This window comes from Solea solea, chromosome 2 (assembly GCF_958295425.1).
Source record: "Solea solea chromosome 2, fSolSol10.1, whole genome shotgun sequence".
In the NCBI taxonomy this organism is placed as follows: domain Eukaryota; kingdom Metazoa; phylum Chordata; class Actinopteri; order Pleuronectiformes; family Soleidae; genus Solea; species Solea solea.
The window spans coordinates 19,467,972-19,490,951 of record NC_081135.1 but is presented as its reverse complement, the minus strand read 5'-3'; the positions used below and the strand labels follow the sequence as shown (position 1 = coordinate 19,490,951).

The following is a 22,980-nucleotide window of genomic DNA, read 5'->3' as shown; positions in this document are numbered from 1 at the left end:
AAGGGTATTATCTTCTTACCACTGAGCAGATACTGATTTATAATTGTTGCCGATAGTTTCTTTGTGTTTGACTTGAAACAGAAAACAGAAAAACTGATGTTTTTGTTCCATAATCATCCACTTTAATGGTTTTCTCATGAATATACATATATTTAGATCTTTCTTTTATTTTGTGCATGTGTGAATTCAAAGCTGGCTGCCATTGAATGCCTGGTGTTTGCATTCCAATCAAGATACACAACACACTTATCATTACTGACCTGTATGCGTCCTTCTGTGTGCTTTTAAATGGGAGCTTTTGGTGTACACCTTATTGCAGCCCTCAAAGTCACATCTGTGGATTCTTCTCTTTTTGGAATCTGGTGACTCTGACCTCCGGGGGCGCCGTATACTGTCAATACTGAACGGGGACATGGAACTGCAACAGGAGAATAAGAGCCAGTGTTAACACAGAATTATTAAATTGTGAAATGCAGGAACAGTCACACAAATGAATCTACTCAAAACACTCATACTAATTAGTGCAAATTTAAAGTATATTTGATATTTGAGTGCGTTATAGCAAAAAAGCAACTGAGAGCTGCACACAGCTGCAAGCAAATTAGAACGTGATGGAATAAAAAAACACCATTTTACTGTTTCTGAATTTCTGACATTTGGTGTAAGGTTTTATTTTTCCTTTTTACATTATTTGAGTAAATTAAATTCCTGTACAGATTAATCACACACTTCTAACACAGCAATACAGCAGAGATAAATGCCACGTATCATGGCAAAACTCTGGCTTTGCCAGCAGGTGGCAGTGCAACACTGCCATGAGGTAAAGAGGCTGATGTATTCATTTTGCTCCCAGACTTTCATCAATCAGAGGTGGATACTGTCTACTTCACAGTGTTTTTCACAGTGCAGTTAATGACTCCTGAGCTACTTCTGCCATCAGTAAAATATGGCACAACATTTCCTTTCCAATAGCTAATCCATATTACAGCTGAGTATGTCATTTGTCACGGTAGCAAAGCTGTCCCTTCACGATGCATGTTATTGTTTGTGTGTGTTGTGCAGGCTTGGTTTTTAATAGTAGTATAATCGTCCATGGTAAATTAAAATTAACGTCTGTGAATATTCAAGTGCACTCGCATGCACACAAACAAATACAGGAAGGAGCAAAGAGAAGCTAGGGAGGTGGTAAACAGTCTCACCAGTGACTGTGGACCATGAAACAGCACCTTTCACACAGTAATAAACACATGACTGCTACACACACACACACACACACACACACAGGAAGAAGGCAAGAAAGATGTGCATTGGGGACAGAAAACAGGATCATCTCTGTTTATAAGTGGGGAGGAGTAATATCTGTGGGATACGGTTAACGGGGTTCACTCAACCGAGGACGAGCACAAATGCTTTTCTTTCAGGTCTCAGAGTCTCTGTTGTGGAATTTAAGAAAAAAAAAAGGCTAGAGGGTGACGGGAGAAAATGAGAAGGAGTAGAGGAACAGCTTCACATTCAGTTAGGGGGGATCTGAAAGAGGAGCAGGGACTGTCAGGGAGGCCCTCCAGTGTCTGTCTCCATCGCACGGAGGCCACTTCCTGTCTTTACCCAGACTTAGATATGTGTGTGTGGTGCAATCAGGACGCAAACATACACACAGGCTACACAAATACACAGAATTACAGCGGGAAAAAAACACACACAGGTCACCTGTTGCTCTTGGCTTATTGCCAATCTGAGGTTGTACAGGAAATGAGCACACGGGTCAGACATGAAATGAACTCTGACTCCCCGCGCATTGCTCTCACTCTACTGCGTTTGTCTAAGTTCAGAAAATATAACACAGTAACGTGAGGACAAAACTGAACGTGAAGACAAAGAGCTGCATTCATAAAGCACGCAGAGGACCATCTAGGTATTGTGAGCGCGCGCGTGTGTGTGTGTGTGTGTGTGTGAAGAGGAGAGGCAGGATTTACAGTGGAAGCACTCAGCACAGCTCAGCCACTGAACAGATGATGAGGCGGATGTTTAGATTTGGATCATCACTTCATCTGACTCCATGATTATCATATATATATATATATATATATATATATATATATATATATATATATATATATATATATATAAATACAGCACAGTGATTTAGGAAACTCCGACTACAGCGGCTTCTGTAAAACTGAGAATTAACGACAACTTATCTATATAAGTGTATTTAATGCTACAGATTATTCACCACAGCCTGGTGACAGATTTCTGGTTTAGCTTTATTTAATTAAATGTAGTGATCTCTTTTCTTCGTCGCTTGGTTTTTGAAAATAAGGTGCCATAACATTTAGACCCACAGTTATGACACGACACAGTGAGAATGCCTCGAAACAAAACACCTGACCACCCATGTTTTACACTGATGCTTACAAAGACAACAAAAAATATGCAGAAACAAAGTGTGCAAGTGTCGTCATCCCCGACAGGATTTGTATCCCCGCTGCAGGGGCGCACATGCATTTAGCGAGGCAGAGGCAGGGTTCCGTTGCTACCTGTAAAGTAACCTGGCTCTTAATATTCTGTTTGAATCGATAATAATGATTCCTTGCAATGTCAGGCTTTTGAGAATATCTTTGTAACTGATTCCCAACCTAAAATACAACTCAATAACACTATCTCTGTACATCCCGAAGCCTCAGCCCTCTTCGCTCGCTTTACTTGTGTAGCTCTCCAGGTAATTCAGGAGAATGTTGCGCATATTTCGTGGGAACAAGTTAGTATTTCGCTTTCCCCATGTCATGTCTGGGGCTCCGTATTTATCGATAGTTTTAGCTTCAATAAAGTGAGAATATTGTTTTCCATCATGTAAACTGAAAATCTTTGGGCTTTTGATTGTTGGTTGGACAACGTTTGACATGTGAAGACATTACCTTATCCTCTGGGAAGTTGCCATTTTTCAACATTTACCGACATAATGAAGTTAATAAATGATTTATCAACTACTTGATAGAACTGACTGTGCGTGGCCATAAAGGCCAACGGTGTTTCACTACTGCATCAACTAAACATGATTGATTTTGAAGAAGGATTTTCATTGCTTCTCCGTGGGTTGGGAACATTTCACCACCACTGGTCTTTTTCTGCTAAGCTCCTGAAAAATGTTACAAGCAGTGTATGAAGCTATTTATATCAGCAGGTTCACTGCATGAGCAACCACACAGTAAAACCTTACTACAATTGGCTTTGTTCGATTGGAACCAGCAATTCCAAACTACTTTAAATACTGTAAATGTACAAATGTCACTGATAAAACATTGTCCAATGATTTCACACAATCATGATTAGGCCTAGAGCTTCTATGACTCCCTGTATTTTCCAGTATTTTAAAAATACTTGACATAAAACAAAAATTATTTGTTTTATGTCAAGACAGGCGGAGGCAACAGCAACATTTCTCTCGTGAAGCGAGTCGGCTGCAAACAGGTTGGAGTCGGACTGAAAACTGAAAACACATGAAAACTTTTCCAGGTGAAATCTAGCTCTCAAAAAAACAACGTGTCGTTCAGCAGTTTGATGGGATTAACACACCCCAGGTCTGGTAGTTTTGCTTGACAGAGCAGTATGCGGCATAGTTACATTGTTTCTGCACTAAACAGTGGCAGAATAATACATGCACTGTGTCTTTAAAGGACCAGGCAGCGTGGCATTACAACAGTCAGAAGAAAACAATAAAATGCAAAGTGTTTTTTGATCATGTAAACAATATATCTAACAACATGTCTCTGATTATATGTATTGTGGCTGTTGTGGGAGCATCAAGTTTGTTGTGTTTTCTCATGTGAGCCCAGAGAAACATTAAGAACTACCTTAAACCATGTGTCGGCGCAGCCTCGTTTCTACATCGCTGTGCCACTGTGTCCTGTTGTGCCTCACAGAGCAGCAGAGAGAAATGGGAAGTACAGCTGAGAACAATTTCAAATAGTACTGACCTCTGTTTAGTTCCTTTGTTTCTGCAAACTCACCCCCCCCCCCGCTGCTCTGAGGGAGACTGAGTGTGTGTGTGTGTGTGTCACCTGTAACAGGGGTTTCCCACAATGAAAACAGGGTGCACATTTTCCAAACCTCTCAAAGGAAACAGGGTCACACCAACAGTTTCGACTCAGCACCACTTGGACATGGCTCTTACACAGAGATAAAGTCATAGTGGAATTATGAGGAAAACAGGAAAGGGGATGTGTGTGAATGTGTGTGTGTGTGTGTCCACTGGAAGACAGCCCACTGGGCATTCCTGTACCTGTCAAGGGATACTACCACTCACCACCTCACCCCTCTCCCTTCCTTCCACCTGCTATGCCTCGTTGCACCAACGTCCTTGGGGACCAGCCAGACTTCAACAGAGATGACCCTTCCAACACAAGCCATATGCCTAAACCCAAGTCCTAAAACCAAGTCTTAACCCTCGTGGAGCCCTTTAACGTTGTCCTCAAATGTCCTCAAAGGGTCAAAAATGTCCTCACAAAGACAGGTGTGAATCAAAATTTGTCGCACGCACCCACTATATGGTGTACACGCATATAAAATATATCCACACACCGATATACAGTGCATATGCATATATGCACACACACACTCACTGACACACACCTATCTCTCGGTGGCAGTCTCTCTTTCGCTTATGCTCTCCCACAATAGCCTATCCACCGGTCCCCAGGGAAACGCATGAATATGGAGGAGGCTGTCCAAGAAGCACATGACACTCTCTGTGTGTGTGTGTGTGTGTGTGTGTCTCTCTCTCTCCTTTCACTCATTTATTTATATGTGGATACCTGGATTGGAGGCTGCAGTCGCTCCTATCCTCCGCCCTTTCACTTCTCCTTCCTGATGCTCTCGGGGTGAATGCTTGTGTAAATATGAAGACTAAATTACATAGAGCACTTGCTTCTACACTCCGAGTGTCCACGTTCCGAAAGAAAGGAAAAGAAATACAGCAACACAATGGAGTGACATGCTTCAGGAAAGTGCTGTCGGCGCACATGTCCATAGAGCGCATGTGTTGTGTCAGTACAGAGCGCACATTCTCCCGTCATGTAACTCAAGCAGGCTGCAGACGTCTTTGTTTTTCACAGACAAACATGCAAGTGTGTGTTCCTGTTGACAAAGGCTGACCTCCTTCTGGAACCAGCTGTTCTGTCCATTGTGCACAAACACGTGCATGTGTTCAGGACAAAAACAGAGGATTTTTACTTGCAGGCATGATCACACACTTTTTCACACGCACGGTCGCAAACGCAGGAGCACAGTTTCCAAACCGCACAGTCTGCACTTTGCACACAGAGGAGCGAGTGTGTGGGCCGGCCCTGGCAGGGCACTGCTAAGCCTGGCTGGTGATTTATCTCCATAGTGAAAGCTTGGGCACTGAAAGGTTGGGTCCTGCCAACCTCTGTTCTCCTCTGACCACCCGGTGCCCACATGTGGCACTCAGGGGTACGCCTGTCCCTTTCAATAACCTGCACTGAAACCTGAGTCCTCCACCGAGTGTCTCTCACTCTGTGTGTGTGTGTGTGTGTGTGTGTGAAAACAGGCTTTTTTCCACTGAACAAGCACAGGCACAACACCAGTTTCTTACTGTAATGTGTTGCACAGTGCCACCACAACAACTCATTTAGTTTCATTACAGTAGATGTTCAGTGCACAGACAAGGAATGCAAAAGGTCCAACACACACAAACCACCAAAACACAGCCAGTCGGGGTTGGCCTACTGTCAGCCTTCATCATTAGCAGGATTCTCACAGAGTCCGGGAATATTTTCCTCACAGTTAGTCTAAATAAAAAGCCCATGGGTATTAACTTGAGTCTGGCCAGGCCACTGGTTATGACTGCTCTGGGTTTATGAGTGGCAGGGGAAGAGGGCACGGCCGAGCCAAATGCTTCTCTGCCTCTGATTTCCTGCTTTCTGATCAGGATACCACGGGCTGTCATTCACTGGAGAGGGAAGTCTTTTCATTCAACACAGATGGACAGGCACTGCAGGAGCTGTGATGTCTGTAGGCCGAACATGGCATAAAGTATGTCTGAGCCATATGCAGTCATATAACTGCACACCCACACAGATACATTCAGAGCAGCTAGAAAATCGCGCAGGAATTCATAACACTATAGACCTTCCGCTCTCTCATTCAGGGTGTCAGGGAAAACATTTTTAAAACTCATCGGTCTGAACTATGCAATTTATTTCTTCAATTTTCTTTAAATCTAATTTTATTTTGCATGAACGTGATCATGAATTCATATGTTTGCTCTGTACTGTATGTCAGCCTTGTGATAACAAGGTCTAGCAACATGACCATGTTTTGGTTTCAGAAATTGTGCGAAAGATAAATGATAGAACTAAGGTGGATGAGTATGTTAAGCTGATTGCACTGTGACATATTTATACTTCTTTTATGCTTTTTTTAAAGGATGACTGATATGGGTTTTTTTAATGGCTGATGCCAGTGCCACTCTTTAGAAGTCAGTGCAGCCAACGGCCAGTGCATGATGCCTCACAGTTTAATGATAACAAATAATACACAAAGTTGTTTACTTTAAATAAAAACTTCTCCAGTCTGCCTCTCCAATCTGCATTTATGTCTGCATTGAAGTGAATTTACAACGTTCAAATCAGAGTAATGTATAATGAAATATTAAATACAACAGGTAAAAATCCTTTTTAAATTAACTTTTGGATGAAAAACGTTTTTGATACTTAGTTGCATTTATCATAAAATAACACTTGGCTGATTCATTAAATAATAACAGCCTAAGGTAATAAATAAGAATAAACTATGGCATTTTTTTATATTTGCATAATGAGAAAGTACAAATTACAGTAAGGTATTTACTTTAATAAATACATGTTGCAATAAAATAAAGTACTATAAGTACTTTTTGATAGTGAAGGACTTTAAAAAAAAAAAGAAAAGCAGTTAGACCAGTTACTTTACCAGTCGATCAAACTCAAACTCCCCTTGCACCAAATATAACAGCTGCCAACAGTGAAGAGTGTCAGGATCAAAGCCATACTTCCCACATACTCTACAGTGACAGGACTGAACAGATACAACAGCTTGACACGGAGATGTGGGAATTCCTTTTTTTTCTTGTTATAGCTTTTAGGGTCAGTAGAGGAAAAAAGTCAGAAGTGACAATTTCCCACACACGTGGACAGATCATGATACTCACTCTTGTACAGCGCGGGCTATAGACAGCGCAGTGGAGCCGGTCTCATTAACACTGTCCAAGGTCACGTTTGGCAGGTCGTCGTCATCACTGTCACTTTTGATCTGCCTTGGCGACAGGCCATTGGGGTCTGTGTGTGCTGCGAGGAAGGGACACAGACACAGGAGTCAGACACATGACACTGGAGCCGGCCTTGGAAACTTGTAAGGCATATCACAATGAGTGTGCAGTAAAGTGTGTCAAATTGTAATGAGCTGATCGTCTTTAGAACACACACTGTCACTTTTTGTGTTTATGATATGCAGTTGCATACGGTTATATGGACAGGACATGCACACACACACATATGGAATCTCACACACACACACACACATGCATTCTTTATCAGCATCTAACTATAGAGATAAGGAGCTGGGTGGAGCATTGTTTGGGCGTCTCCTTTTTCTTTTGTGTGTGTGTGTGTGTGTGTGTGCGCGCCTACTGAATATGTGCAAGTTAAAAGTAGCAGTAGCTGCAGCTCTGTAGAGGACTCACACTCTCTGTTCTCCTAAATGAGCAACAGACACAGAACCGTATTCATGACAATAACAAACCTTTACATAAAAGGCCTGGAGAGAACACAGAAGTGGGACTTCATTTGTTGTTCTATTCTTTTTACAGCAAAACCTGATAATTACCAAGCGAACTTTGCTGAACGTTCGACCCTAGCCTGTATATGAGAAATGCGTTACGTGTTGAAAAGTGAAGCCCAGAAAGTTGGAGAGAACTAGCAGTTCATCAAAAAGAACTGAAGACTTTTTTTTTTAAATCAGTAACACCTTATCCTGAGGTGCTAATGGTCTCAAATGCTGGTTTCATGTCTTCTTCAGTCGAACACGATGTCAATTTTGCAAATTATGTTCACAATTAGAGGAAAATAGACCATAAAGTATGGCACATATGAGTGGACACCAGTGTGATTGACAGCTAGTATCGTCCAATATGTGCCTGTTTGCCTGTCTGTGAACTTCCAGCTTCAAAAACCTGAGGCTTCACATTAGGAGTTTGTTTCGCAAACAGAAGACGACATCCAATGCATTCAACATGGCCAGCATGCCATCAATTCCTGACCCTCTGAGCCAATGAGCACAGGAGTCTCTGTCTCTTGCTCTCCATCTCAGAGTTGCATCTCTTCCAAAAGTCGTGACAGCTCATTAGATATAAAGCCAGAGCCTGCAGTCGTCCTATCCACTCTGTCCCCAACGGCACAGACTGCATACATCCTCAAAAACTTGAAGAGATGAAGGTCAAGAAAGAAAAACAACTACTTAAGAAATGCAATCTAATCTCTACTATGAAAGCAATATGGCAACACAAAAATGATGATATCTATTTCTTATTTTTTTTGTTTTGTTTAATATTAAAAGTTAAACCATCACGAATGCTGAACATATTCAGGCATACAGTTTGTTCTGCTGAGTTTTGTCCACTGTAATCCTGGTGCTTTTATAAGCTATCAGGACTTCACCTCTTATCCCCTCTCAGCTGAGACTGTGACCATAATGGTACATAATAGAGGTCTACAGTTAGCAGCAGACATGGTGTTATTACTTGGGGGGCACATAGAAAATGCAGTGTCTCAGTTGGAGCTTTTGCCTTTAAAGATTTCTACGTGTTGTCGCAGACGACGATATGCAAAGTGGTCACCAGCTCGCCTGCCCTACAGAAAACCTGTAATTAGTTAGAAATGCATTGTGTGTTGGAAAAGGGGTATTTTGAGCGAGGGACACAAAGGAGGAGTGCTGGAGAGGTGGGCAGAGCACTGGATTTCTTTCTTTCTCTCCTGTTGTTTCCAGTCAAGCCCTGTTTCCATGGCAACCTCCCGCCGGAGACAGGGAAACAGCAGTGAAAAGAAGCATACCCACCCTCTCTAAGAGAGGATGGCCAACCTGTGCGTGTGCGTGTGTGTGTGAGAGTGGATGAGTGTGTGCATGGTCTTGTTCTTATAAGAGCTTTGATAATCAGGTTGAACTTGACATGGACAGAGCAGGCAATAGTCGGTGACTTCGCTGATGTCAACAACTTATTTGTTCAGCCATCAACCAATGGTGACATCTGACAGGCAAAACTCCACATGAAGCAGAACCCGGGCTGAGTGCAATATGACAGTATTATCATGATGTGACCAAAGAAAATAAAAACATCTATCACTTCTCACCGCACTCTTTTATTCATGTGTATAGTTACGTTTGCAAATGAGCAGGATTTGACAAGGAGAACTGGGTCATACTTAAGAGCTGTTCTTTTTTTATTATTGTGCCAAATTACACTGTCTGCCCCAAAGGCTTGTATGGTGGGACTGGCCATCTCTGAGGGGTGACATTTGGTCATGAAAAGCCGACCAGTTTCTCTGTCAGTCAGGGACAGATATTTGTGTTAATGGGGCCGGCCTCAATGTTTTAATGTAAAAAAAAAAAGAATCTTTCTTTAGAAAACAGATGAACAGGGTCATACGATCCAAGAACCATCAGTCCAATCACTATTGATTATTTTGTTGTGCCAAAGATTATCATTTAGTTTAAGGGCAGAATAAGTTTAGTAAAATATCTTATTGTGACTTCTTTTTTGTTACATGTATTGTGACTGCGATTTGAGTCATATATATATATATACATATATGTATATATATATATACACATATATGTGTATATATATATATACACATATATAGATATATATGTAAAAAATACATGACAACAAATAAGTCCTATAATATAATGCAAGAATGATTCGAAATAGTTATAGTAAGCCATATATATTAGCCATATTTATTATATTATGTTAGATGTGGATCAGTGTTTCCGATATCTAAAAAAAAAAAACATGTTGTTTTGTCAGGAGAAGCAAAAAACAAAAAAATTCACATTTGAGAACCTCAAATCACAAAAAAACACACACTTAAACAGATTAATGAATTATCAAATGATAAGTGATTGATTGTTGCAGCACAAGCAAAAATCGAAGCCTCTGTAGTTTGTTATTTGCGTTTTTTAAAATGACAATTTAGTTTTGAATGATGTTCTTGCACACATGCCTGCAAGCAATCTGCAGTACGATAACTGCAACAACAATAACAACCCTTATTTGATGAATCAAATGAGTGTTTTGTCCCCGTGATTTGCAGACAAAACAAGAGAATCGTCTAACATTGTACCAGACCAAGTAATCACCAAAATAATTGAGAGAATAATTGATAGTGAAAATAATATTTTTGTATCTCATATTTAAAGGAGAGATCTGAGGAGGTGGCACGTAAAAAAACAAGCCTTTTGTTGCATGGACATTGTTTTGGTACAAAAAGTCGTTCATGCACCAGGAAAGCACAGATTTGCAAATGATGTCACAGATGGGTGTCCACAACAGACCACAATGCCTGAGGACGAGAGTCACGAAATAACAGATGAACGCTCAAACCAAACCTCCAAACGTAATCTCTGCATGAGATTCTTTTTTTTGACTGCATCATATAGTGGGAAAAAAATATATATGTCAAAGGTGGAAGGAGGTAACAGCTGCCAATAAAACTTACATCTGCAGAACATAGCCACAATGTTACAGGGCTGAGAAAATGTGAGAGTGAGGAGTGAAAATCTGTAGTATTTCGAGGACATGGCCTCTAACTATTTCATGTGATTGCTCCAAAGAGTTCCATGAAGTTCCAGTAACAGTAAGTGATAGTTCAAGTGGGTGCAAACACAACAACAACAACTCTCTACGCTCTTTCAGCCCATGTTATTTTTGTTTGGTGCCTTCACAGCTCAGTACATTTTATGCTAGACTGTGGATGTGTGCATGCATGTGTTTGTGTAAGTGCCGTCCATCTTCAATATCCATCCACACCCTCTTATGCAAGTCTTGTTTTTCCTGTTCTAACTTCTTTCCTCTCCTCTCCACGGGAGCAGACATCCAGCACTTAAAACGCCCATCTCCCAGGACCACCCCACCCTGCCAGCCAAGTGTCTGTCTGAGCACTAATTACACATCCCTGTGTGTTTGTTTGCTCGCTTGTATGTACAGCACATGCACATGGGTGTGACTTATAGTCTACGTGCGTCTGTCCATCCTGCAGGAAGTGACAAAAAGCAAACTCTTTCATAAGCAACAGTTGCCCTGTGTGTCACTCAGAGAAAACACCTACTGTACTGTATGCCCACTCAGAGCGGTTGGCAGTAAAACCACACCCAGAGAGAAAACCAATAACACTGTCTAGGTTGGGCCAGAGAGGTCTAAAACTCTAGCTGCCCAAGATGTTTGCCTCTCTATAAAGGAAAAAGCAAAAAACAAAACTGGTGAGGCTCCAGAGGCTGTTTAAGACAACCAAACAACATTTCTTTCAGTGAAAGATGAGAGGACCTTCAAACCTGGAAACCTCATCTTCACTCTAAGTGGGGGACATTATTACCTGACAGGCTGCGTCTAAAAGCATTTACAAACACAATAAGCCTTTGCTAGTCTCTGGGATAACTCATATCACACAGGTACAAAATCCTAAATCCAGCCATGACCGACCTGTCTGTATCATCCCTTGTTTCTGTGATGGACTTATTTTCATGTCTGAAAAGGGTGATTGATTAAAAAAAAGGATACAGTATCAATATTGTGAACTTAATTTAAAAAAAGAGATAATCTTACTCATTACGATTGAGATTCAGTTTTTTCGCTGGCCCGATCGTCTTCTTCTACGAAGCAACGTTCCGCTCTCATATTTATTTCGTGCACGCTCGAGTGTTTCGTTTGCTTTGTCGTGTCGCTTTAGCTCTCCACGGCGTTGGTTCATTCATTAAACAAGCACCAGCCTCTCAAATTACAGTGCAAACGCACACGTGTCAGGCCTCACCTCCCTGTTCTTCTTTGGGAATGAGCTTCATCGCACCTCAAGACAGCCAATCACCAGCACTTTGTGATATTAGTCAAACAGCATGCTCATATTGCCTCACTGACACTAAAGAGATTAACCCCATAGGTATCAAAATTTAATTTTGAATGACATCACGAAGGCATTGAAATTCAATAGCCAGCCTGACGTTCGAGCCATGCCACAGAAGTATTAAAATTCTACACCCAGTCCGAGTCTAAATTAAAGCTGAAGGCTAAAGTCTCTTAAAGCTGCTTTCAAACGTGCATTTAAATCCTGATATTACACAGAGGGGCAAAAGAGGGTAGAAGGCAAAAGGCACAAAGATATTTTCACAGAGGATAAAGGTCAAGATAATTCCAAGCAAAGTGAGGGACAAGTGTGCTGCGGATGTTCTCCATGCTATAGTCAGGCATCACCTCCGGCACGGATGTTCCGTACATTCTCTTGCTATCGTGAGAGTGTCTGACCCTGATAACACGCTGCTGCATTCATTTACTGTGAACGTGAACTCTGCAAAATGTCTGCTCTGAGTTCATATCTGCAAACACATCATACAGCTTAAGTAGCAATGTAAAACTAATGAGGCAGTAGCTTAAAGTCATTCAGATCAAACTAAACCTAAATAATGGGTAACAATATGAATGCTTAATTAAAAGGCCACGTACCACAGCAATTCAAGAGAAAACAAAAAGGAATAGGCAAAGGAAAGAGATGAAGAAGGCAGTAATGCAACACTACACATGCCGTCTGCATATCAAGTACAATTAGAAAAACATGGTCTCACCTTTGCCCTGGCTCTTGTACTCGTCCAGCAGAGGTAGCACGATGGCATTGTTGAGGCTTGAGGGTGATCGAACCGCAGTGGTGTACATGAGGGGCAGCGACTGTACCACGACCGGAATGCGGTGAACATGGCTGCCCAGCTTCCCGGCTCCCTGCAGGCTCAGAGGGCTGGATGGAGGCGGCGGCACAGAGTGCAGGATGTGCAAATATGGCTGACCTCTCACCCCGGCGCCAGGGGCAACAAGAGGGCCTGGTGTGAGCACCGATGAGGCTGAGGTGATAACTGATGGAGAGGAGGAAGAGGAGGAGGACGATGACGACGATAAAGACGACGGGGAGAAGGCGGATCTGAGAGGGGATGATGATAAGTTTGTAGTGGTGGGGGTGGTGGATGAGGAGGTGGGCCGGGATTTGTTGATTGACAGGTCAACAGGCTCGGTCTGCGTGTGGAAGTGCAGGTTGTGAGCGAGCAGGTCATCGGGAGCTTCCTGTTTAACTCTGCTGAGGAAGAAAGGGACGCCGTCCATCGCAGAATAAGGGCGCACTTTAGGTGACTGTGGGAGGTGAGAGAAACAGTGAGGTTAGATGTTGTCACTTCATTGTCTTGATGTTACTGCTATGTTTACATAGACTTTGCCTTTCAAATTAAATAAAAAATATACTTGGAAATATTTGAAATAATCATCAGTATTTGACTAAGAATCTCTTCACTGTGAACCCTAACATCTGTCAATCCTGCAAATATTTTATGATCAAGGATTCAAGGCACTGAAAGGCTAGAGTGCTTTTACTTTGAAAATGGTCAAATGAAACTGTGGTGAAAGTTCACTTGCACTCTCTATTTTGCTGTGAGACAAGCACAGCTCAGGGGGAAAAAGTAGACTCCTATTTCCAAAAAGAGCAGCGTGAGACACATCTGAGAGCTGAGCGGTTCACGTGTGGCTGCTCAAAACATTCAACATGTGCACCTAAATGACGAGCGCAGACACGCTGAACACGCATGCAGTGAGGACTCGGCCTGACCAATATACAAACCTTTACTTGCATACATACAGGGACACAAGGAATAAAGAAACTTTAAATCTATTTGTTTAAAAGTGATTGTTTTCACTTATGTCTTGTGTTAATTGGCACTCTCACATGTACTGATATACTGATAAATTCAAGACAATTGTCTTTTAAAAACAACTAGTTTCGGGTACAACAGAACTGCACGATGTGGAAGAAAAGTTTACAAAATGCTGTGAAAGGAGAAGTAAATTTCCTCTTGCTCACAACTCCTCCCATGAAGTCCTCTTAGTTAGCATGATGTCATACACAGATGAAATACAGGAGTAAAGATAGTGTCTCTCACATACGCCTCCCTTCACCCCCTCTCTCTTTCTTTTCCTTGGCGTGGGTTGCTTTCTCTCTCTCTCTCTTGCTCTCTCTCTCTCTCTCTTCCTCCTGTTTTCCATCACTCCCACAGAAACGCAGCTCTCTTGGCTCCCCTAGTATCTCTCCTAAATCTCCTTTGTGACGCTGGAAAAACATCATATGGGCTCAATTTCCTGACCGTCTCTCTCTCTGTCTCTCAGCGATGAGCCTCCTAAGGCCAACGCTGGTGGCTCAGTGTATCCCTCAACATATCTTTCACTTAACGCCAAGCAGACTGCAACGCAACTGCTCCATCTGTCTGCGCAAGTTTCAGGAACCGGTTTACTTGGAAAAAGATGATGGGGAACATACAAAAGCAAGAACAACAACACTCACGCTGCTACTATTTGTTTACGGTCTTCCAAAACTTTTGTTATAACCATGGTACGTGAAATGAAGTGGATCTAAACTCACTATATTCAGCGTGGGATGGGTGTTAAGAGTGAGTGTTTATCCTCCCAGTGTTTTGTTCTTTCAGTGACTCACATCCAGGATTTTGAAGAATAACTAAAGAAAAACTTGACAATGAAAAATGTTGTGCACTGTGGATTTTCATCCTCACTTTTGTTTTTCAGACTCACATTTTTGTCCCCTTATGTAATATTGGCTGAGAAGGGCTCTGTGGTGTATTACGAATTTTACTGAGTGGTGGTGGTGGTGTGTGTGTGTGTTCTTCCATTTCGTACTATTTTTACTCCAGACTTGTATTCTCGTTTTCAGCCTACAGGAAATGTTACGACCCCATGAATCAAAAAGAGCTTCTTCTCACTGTGTGACTCCTCCCCAGTTGGAAAACAAACCCTGCCCCATGAAATATGCCCCCCGGTGACCTCTGGACTTTTGTGAGGTTCAGCTCAGGTTCAGCAGTGCCAGGTCAAGGTTCACAGCACACTATGGCTTCATAATACCACCCACCAAGCATCCTCCGTACTGGACAGCATTCTTTGGGGAGAAAGATGTCATCTATCTTTCGTGAAGCTGCAGGTATCACCGCAGCAAAATGCTTAACCACAGCCAAAATGTGATAAGATGAATTATGATGATGAAATCATCGCTCCTCCTTCATGGAAACTGATAGTTTACTCTTTTTTTTTCTTTGTAGAACAGTTCGCTCAGAGGCACTTTCAAGGAATTGACCATTTATAGCAAATGTTTTGTTACTCTGTTATATTTGGCGGATAAGACACTGCCTTTTTCAGGGGGCTCTCAAAGAGTCAGTAATAAGGGTTCTGCTCAGTGAACTAATCCCCCTTCACAAACACACAGATGCACATTTTAGATGTCAGAAAGTCAGCAATACCAAAGGCTTTAAAAAGAGGAGCTTGAGTAATAGTAGTAACACTAACAGTAGTACTAGTTTCAGGTGTAGGAGCAGCCACCATATTCCTATGACCCCATGATAGTCTGTGAGTTTCGAGTGTGACTTCCGGCGTGTTCTATCACTAAAGCAGAACCAGTGTTTTCCATGGTAACTGGACGCTGCAACGGAGCAATTATAAAATTGAACTTGTTCTGCCTGAAAAGAGATGACGTCATCACTCACTGCCTTTTATTACACAGTACATTTTGCAGTATGAGAGTCAAAGGATTTGTGTTACTCAACATAAATAGTTAAATGGACTCTTTTAACTGCTGTGTGTAAATATCACACGAGAACAATACATTTCCCAAATAAAGAAAAAAATGCAAAAAGCTCAATCACTGATCAGTAGTGATCAGTGGCATTTGGATGAAAAGAGGTGGAACGCGATCTTATTTATATAAAAGGCAGACAAAGAGCAAAGTCAGAGTCTTAGTTTCCCACATTATCAAGCCTGGATCTCAACAACGGCTGATTGTCAAACTGCAGGATGCTCATGCATTGCAACAACAACGCAATCCTGACGCCATATAGCAGCCACAGCCACTGGAAAGGACTAGTTTATTACTGCTTCCGCTTCTGCTACAGAAGTCTCACTCATAATTATTTCTCCACGAGTGCTTCCAGGAATAAGATGGAATAGCATGTTGTCAGGATGTATGGTTGTCTTCTACATTTGTATGACTATGGCAGGGTTTTATTCATCGTCTAATAAATGGCCCGCTCTCAGCAAAGCATGGATGAAGCGGCAGATACCAACAACTCTACTTCACGCAAACGCTCAGTTTCTGAGTTTGTCTACTCATAACACCAAGTCTACACGGGAGGCAGAGTGTGATCAGCGTGTCAGCCGAGCAGCTTTAGACCTCCATCTGTACACACACACACACACACAGAACTGACTGAGAGTGGCTCACAGACTCATATAGACGACATACATCACTATGATTAAGTGTGTTTCAGGTGGCATTTACGTATTAACAGCACTCAGTCAACTTGAACCATTACGTAGCCTATTTTTCTGTCATTTCATTTACTATTTTATTATATTGGTGGAGCATTACCACATGAGATACCACTGAGTTATTGACCACAAGTGTAAATTCTAGTGCAGTAAATATGATATGGCAAGGTAAGAATTGCTTCCAACATGTATAAAGCATTTGGCATTTTATCATATTGTCATAGTGAAATAATCAAAAAAAAGGATATTTCACAAATACTGTGACTGAGTTAAATAAGTAAAGTAATAATACTTAGTAATAATACGTAGTTTAATGGTTAGTCATTCATAAATGCATATTGAGCATGACCCCTCATTCTCATGTGGAGGATAAAGCAGTAGAAGATGAATGAATGAATGACAAACACTGAGGATGGCATGGATTTGTGAAACCGCTGACAGCTCTAACTTGCAGCCTTTGGGATATTTTACAAGTGTCTTTTTACAATCTAAAAAAACATTATTAGTTCAGCTTCACTCTGTGGACAGAAGGATATTTGTTCCGCCAGACATGTGATGTAAACAACTGAAAGATGTGGTGAGAATGCCGTCTCTGTAGACACGCTGTGATGCAGCCTTGGGTCGTTAGCAATTCTGAGTCACTGTTGACCCTACTTGTGAGCAAAGTTTAGATTTATCCAAAAGATCTTCGTTCGCAACTGATTTTGCAGATTATCCAACAGCTACGGTTACTATTCCATAAAAAAAAATAAAAATAAAAAAAGAACACGTGTATGTTTGTGATCTCAAACTCAAACGTGAAAGAAACAAGAAGGATTGCTTCTTTTGCAGCAGCTCCTGCTGTAGCCTTTCTTGACAGAGCCTCCAGCTATCCTCCAGCTGCTTTTGCATGTGATCTCTGTGTTTGCGTGCTATATGTAGGATGAGTGTCACAGACTGCCTGCAGCTAAACTGCCTGAAGGCTTTGAAGCCATTAGATCCACTGAGGCTGATACTGTATCAGTGTTTTGGAAATCTTGTCTTTCTCGGTGCGTGCACTTGACTGTGTGCAACGCAACTTCTGCCAATGACAGAAAAAAATAAACAGGAATCTGAGGGAAAACACTTCTCCTGCCAACCGCGAGTATAGTCCCGACACTCTATTATTCTGAAGAGAATGTGGTAAATACACTCCGGTGCATGCAACCCAGAGTGGGTATATTTGCCCATTGGACATCACTTTAAGTGTGTGTAAAGCAAATGCAAATCCTCTTCACGCCGTATATATGTTATTTTCAACTGTATATACTGTTCTCAAATTCCAATACAAAATATTTAAAAGATCATAGGAATAGTTGTTTATTATATACATGTTATGTTAGAACCTAAACCAAAAATCCATACTGACCGACAAAGAAGAAGACTTTATTTTGGACAGACTACCAATATTCAGATTAGTAAAGATTAAATCATCATTAAACTGATCTAATGCTAGTAGCGGGTTTCATAAAAGCAATTAGGAAGCATTCCATGAAAGGATAATGGCTACTGAGAACAGATTTATTTAGGCTAACTTTTGTGTCATTTTCCTTTCAAAGCAGCCAAAAGTGACATTTTCAGTAGCCATTTTACAACCTCATTGCTGTGCTCAATAATAATTAGCAACAATAATGATTCATAACCGTCAAATAATGTGCTTCCTCTTAAAGGCTCACATTCACGGTGTCACCCTGAATGTGACAGTGAGGATTATATTCATTTTAGGAACCTGGTAATGTGGCCAATCATCTGTGGCCCATGTGTACAAAGAGCAAGACTTGTGTGGAAAGGTCACAAAAACAATGTGTTGTGTTCAACAAAAGTGAAAAACAGAAACTTATTTGCATTTTTGGGTTTGTTTTCTAGAGCAGATCTCAACCAGTGCAGATGGAAAACGTAATCCACCCCCACTTTCATTCTGACAGGTATAAACACACTTAAACCCACACATACTGACACACACTGACACACATATAAAGATATGCTCGACCCGCCCTGCCTGTCTCTGTCCTCATGCCATTGTCTTTATTAGGGGATACTGGTTAGCTGGCCAGATTTTCCAGACCCGTGCAGGCGGTCTAACGAGGCAGACCATTTCCAGCAAACCCTTGGCCCCCCGCCACCCAAATGAAGACCACATTTCTGCAGCGGCCTGAACTGTCTGTCTGCATCTAAAGGGAAGCTCAGCCTGTTACAGGGCAAGATTGGATCTCAGTGCACTTGAAAGCTGTGTGGGCTGCTGAGCTCACATCCTGTGTGTGGCTGACATCACTACATGTATGGAGAGCAACATCAAAAACCCCTGTTTTTTTTTGGTAGCAATGTTAGAACACAGCTAGAAAGCCCTTGAGCCACATATGAGAGCAGGATATGCACAAGGTAACCACCTGCCGCCTCTCTGTCTGTGGAGAGACGGAGCGAGCTCTTATCAAGACACAGCACGTCCACGGCCAAACAATTCTCTACAAGACTTGAGATAACCTGATGGGTTATCGGTAGTATGTCATTTTCTCATCCATCACAGGCTAATGCTCTTGGATTCGCCTCGACTGAAAAGGTGCTGCTTTTCGCCTGTCTGGTGATATATTATGGCCCTAGATATTACTGATGCGTTATGAGTGGAGATCAGTAATAACTGAACACTAATTCATGATTACAAAAATTAAGTGGCCTGCGCCTACTGAACACACAGCTGTGGAAGCAACACAAAGCCCTGGTAACCTAGCAACAGCTTCACCATAACAAGACCACTTTATTTCTAGGTATGTCAAACCAGAGAGCCCTGATACTGTATGTGGACCTTGAAAAGCCTGCATGAGGTAACTCCATTATACCCTACATGGTCACTACACACTGTTCAATTGCATATAAAACACCAAAATGATAATAGAGATAGTGCTTGCAGAGGAAGATTGTGTCTGTGAGAAACAAAAGGGCAATGTAGGAAAACTGAGATACATAAAGTAGCAGGAACAGACAGAGATGGATAAGATTTAGAGTTTCCCATGTGACCCTCCTCCCCGGAGCAGTGACTGCATCTGTGCAATCACCCCCAGCCAGCACAGACTCTCAGCTGGCCCCAGTCACCTCCCCGAAACTCTCCCAAAGCATTCCTGCCCCAGCTGTAGCTCCCCTCCTCTTGTACACTCTTCTCCCCTTCCTGCTTGCTACCATGCTATCCGACCATCCCTCTAGCCCCCACACTCACTCTACTCTCTCACTCACTTGCTTAGGCCTGGGAGTGATTATCGGCCCATTGCCGGGAGGAGGATAGAAGGAAAGGAAAGCAGGAGGAAAAAAGGGAATTGTCTGGAAAACAACTGCTCTCTTACCCCTTGTTCCGATTCCAGGGGCTCAGCTTTGACTCGGACTGCAGGCATTCCGTCAAGCATTAACATCCTGTTTCTGAGGCTGCCTGTGAAGGGACAGAGAGGAGGTGTAAGACGGGTGTTTTAGCATGACTAAGCAGGTCCCACACTCACGCATGGACATCGGCAATGTTGAGCTTACACCCACTGAGAAATAAACACATTTGAAATAGACACAAACTCATGTTGCAAACTGTTAAAAAGTTCTAAGACAAAAGATGCAAACTATATATACACTTAGCAGAGTAGGACTCCCCCTTCTCCATATTTAAGGTTTTCAATTGTCTTGTAGGCTGCTGTGGAACTGAATAAAATCCTCTTAAGGCGTCAATGCTGTACAAATACATGCTTTGATATGGAGTTTCTCAACAGCAACAGTGAAAACACATGAATACTGACTTTAATCTCGGAGCACACACTGTAAATAAAAACAAATTTGGCAATTGACTATATGTCATGATATATGTAATATTAATACCACAATAGGGACTTGCTTACATAAGCAAAATCAGATTTCTTTATGCATCTAAATATTTATCCTTCGCTGTGCTGCCTCTGAGCGCTGCACTGCTGTTTAGTGGCTGTCTCCACAACTCTGCGCTGTGGCTTTAAGAGGAATACACAGATGGAGCCAGTGACAACAATGCATGTTCCGTATTTCTCAGCTGGGGCTGACCTGAGGTAACCCTCCCTCTCATTATTTTAGCAGCAGTACATGGAGGAATGCAAGCAAGGCAAATAGACTCTAAACATCTCTCTTAACTGTTGGCACCAGCAGCTGGATGTGTGGCCTGGCCCGAGCAGTCAGCAGCGCCGCCACATCATGACTATTGTGCAGAAGAAAGCTCAGACGGTCATAAGTGACATGTATTCTCTCTATGCAGCTGGCTGCCTGAACATATAACGACACCGCACAAGCATCCATGTGGACCGTCCAATAATCAAGTTTTAGTACTCACCGGAAAATCCACTTAAAAATGCAGCAGTTAACAAAAGACATGACTTTTTTTCAAAGGTTTCATTTGAAATTGCCACAACGGGTTCTTTTAATGCCAAGTATTGGTCCACTACCTCTTAGATTCTCTAGCAAATCCTGACTGTGTTTGTGTGTGAGAGGGAGCAAAAAAGAGAGGGAGGATTTACTCGGTCTGCAACACCCCCCCCCCCCCCCACACACACACACACACACACACACACACACCCACCCCGATCTCGCCTCTCAGGTCTAAGTCCCTCAGGTACCCTGCCTGTGCTCCTATTGTATTGTTGTCCAGGATGTCCTTCGGCTTCAGGTCTTGGTAGGCCCAGATAGTGTTGCCATAGTAACAGCTGGGCAGGTGGAGCTTCAGCCTCCGTCCAGCCTCAAGCCATGTGTCTAGAAGATGCAGCGCACTAAGAGTGAGGTTTGCTTTACTCAAGAAAACCATCATATTGGCCGAGGCATTCGCTCTCCTAACAAGGACACACTTTAGATAAGCTCGATAGTCCCATGAGCTGAAGTTCACTTTCTGTCTTTGTTTGTTTTGTTTGATAAATTTCATGCTCCTCTCACTGAAAACCACGTAGGTCATGAACACCTTTCAAATCTGCCAAGCAGAAACTGCGCAACCAACAAACTCTCCCCATGAGCCTCCAGCCCAGTTAATCCAGTGGTGTGTGAGCACCTTCCTAATGAACTGGCCTGCAGCACGCTATTCATAGGAAATCAATGGCAAGTGCATAGCACTGCTTGTGACTGTAACGACCAAAGAGCTTAACAGCGGTGAGAGACCTAACACTGAGTAATGAGCTAACAGAGGGCCATGATGAAATACTTTGACTGAAGTCAGTTGTCAACTGCTTTTTGCTCCCATGAAAGGATCATATCTGTCTGCCAGGGACAGTTTGGGGATGACAAGCCTGAACGAATAACAATAGAATACAAAGAAAACAAAGATTGAGTTTGAAATGAAGAGAATTTTGTGCAAAGTAATAACTGTTTGTGTATCTAGTCTTCTCTATCACTACATTCGGTGTCCTAGCTGCAAGCTCAAGCAAGCAGCAGTGTGCTGTCCATCAGTGTATGAGGCTCTGTGTGTGGGAGATGAAGAGAGGGAGGGGGTTAGAGGGAAACAGGGTAGATTAAGATCACCTTTCCATTTGCTGCACTCTGAAATGAAATGGCCATCCCAGGTGTGTGGGGGAGTTGGATGGAGTGGAGGGCAGTGGAGTGTTGAGGCATCTCATTTCTCCCTCCTACCCTCCCACTCTTCCATCCCCACCAAAAATCCAGAGAGGAAAAAAAAATGTAAAGGGAGCAGGTGAAGATTGAGGCCAGTTCTATCAGCGAAAAAGCTCAAAATAAAAAAAAGAATATTTCAGCGTATGCTGCTCTCTTCGCTTTTCAGTTTATGCTTATTTGTGTGGCTGTTAATGCATTTCGCAAGTACGAACTGCAACTCCCACCTCATATCCACATCTGTGACCTCAGGTCCTCTATCTCCCATCTCGCTGATGGCTATCTGCTCTGTGCTGACTGCAGATAGCAACTTACTGGAGAGAAAAGACGAGGCTCAGCCAAAGCAACTCTGAACAGACGAGCTGAATCAATTGATGAAAGAAAATCGACAGAAAACCGCTGACCTTCTGAAACCTAGCAATGACCCCATGATACGGTGACATCATCCACTCCTATGAACAGATGTTGCACCACATTAAACCCAATAATCTAAACAAAAAATAAAGAACAAAAGAAAAGAAATACTATTATTTAAAAGAACCTTCAATAATCTTCAAGAGCAGCTGTCTGGCTCAGTTCATGCATTTTAGCTTCTTTTTTTCACTTTCGACTTCTTCTAGTTTTGAATTAAATGAAGATGGATTCTCTTCCAGTAATCGTTCATTGTTAATAGCCAAACGGGAAGTGTTTTCATTGGACAAAGGCTCAAAGGTGTGTGTTTGGATGAGTGGGTGGTGTAAATCACAGTGAGT

General features: G+C 42.2%; 1 protein-coding gene across 4 annotated transcripts in view; it reads right to left on the bottom strand.

Moving 5' to 3' along the window:
• Positions 1–22,980, bottom strand: part of klf12b (Kruppel like factor 12b) — a 43,946-nt gene that overhangs the window by 5,030 nt on the left and 15,936 nt on the right. For 3 of the 4 annotated variants that reach the window (XM_058619856.1, XM_058619846.1, XM_058619865.1), the window contains exons 2-5: positions 19,975–20,057; positions 12,886–13,438; positions 7,208–7,343; positions 261–418 (exon numbers count right to left, since the gene is read on the bottom strand). In XM_058619856.1, coding sequence (XP_058475839.1) covers positions 261–418; positions 7,208–7,343; positions 12,886–13,438; positions 19,975–20,040 — 913 coding nt within the window. In that variant the 5' untranslated portion in view covers positions 20,041–20,057. Of the gene's footprint in view, positions 1–260; positions 419–7,207; positions 7,344–12,885; positions 13,439–19,974; positions 20,058–20,969; positions 21,064–22,980 lie in introns of those variants that run through there. The other variant, XM_058619874.1, reaches the window with a different exon arrangement.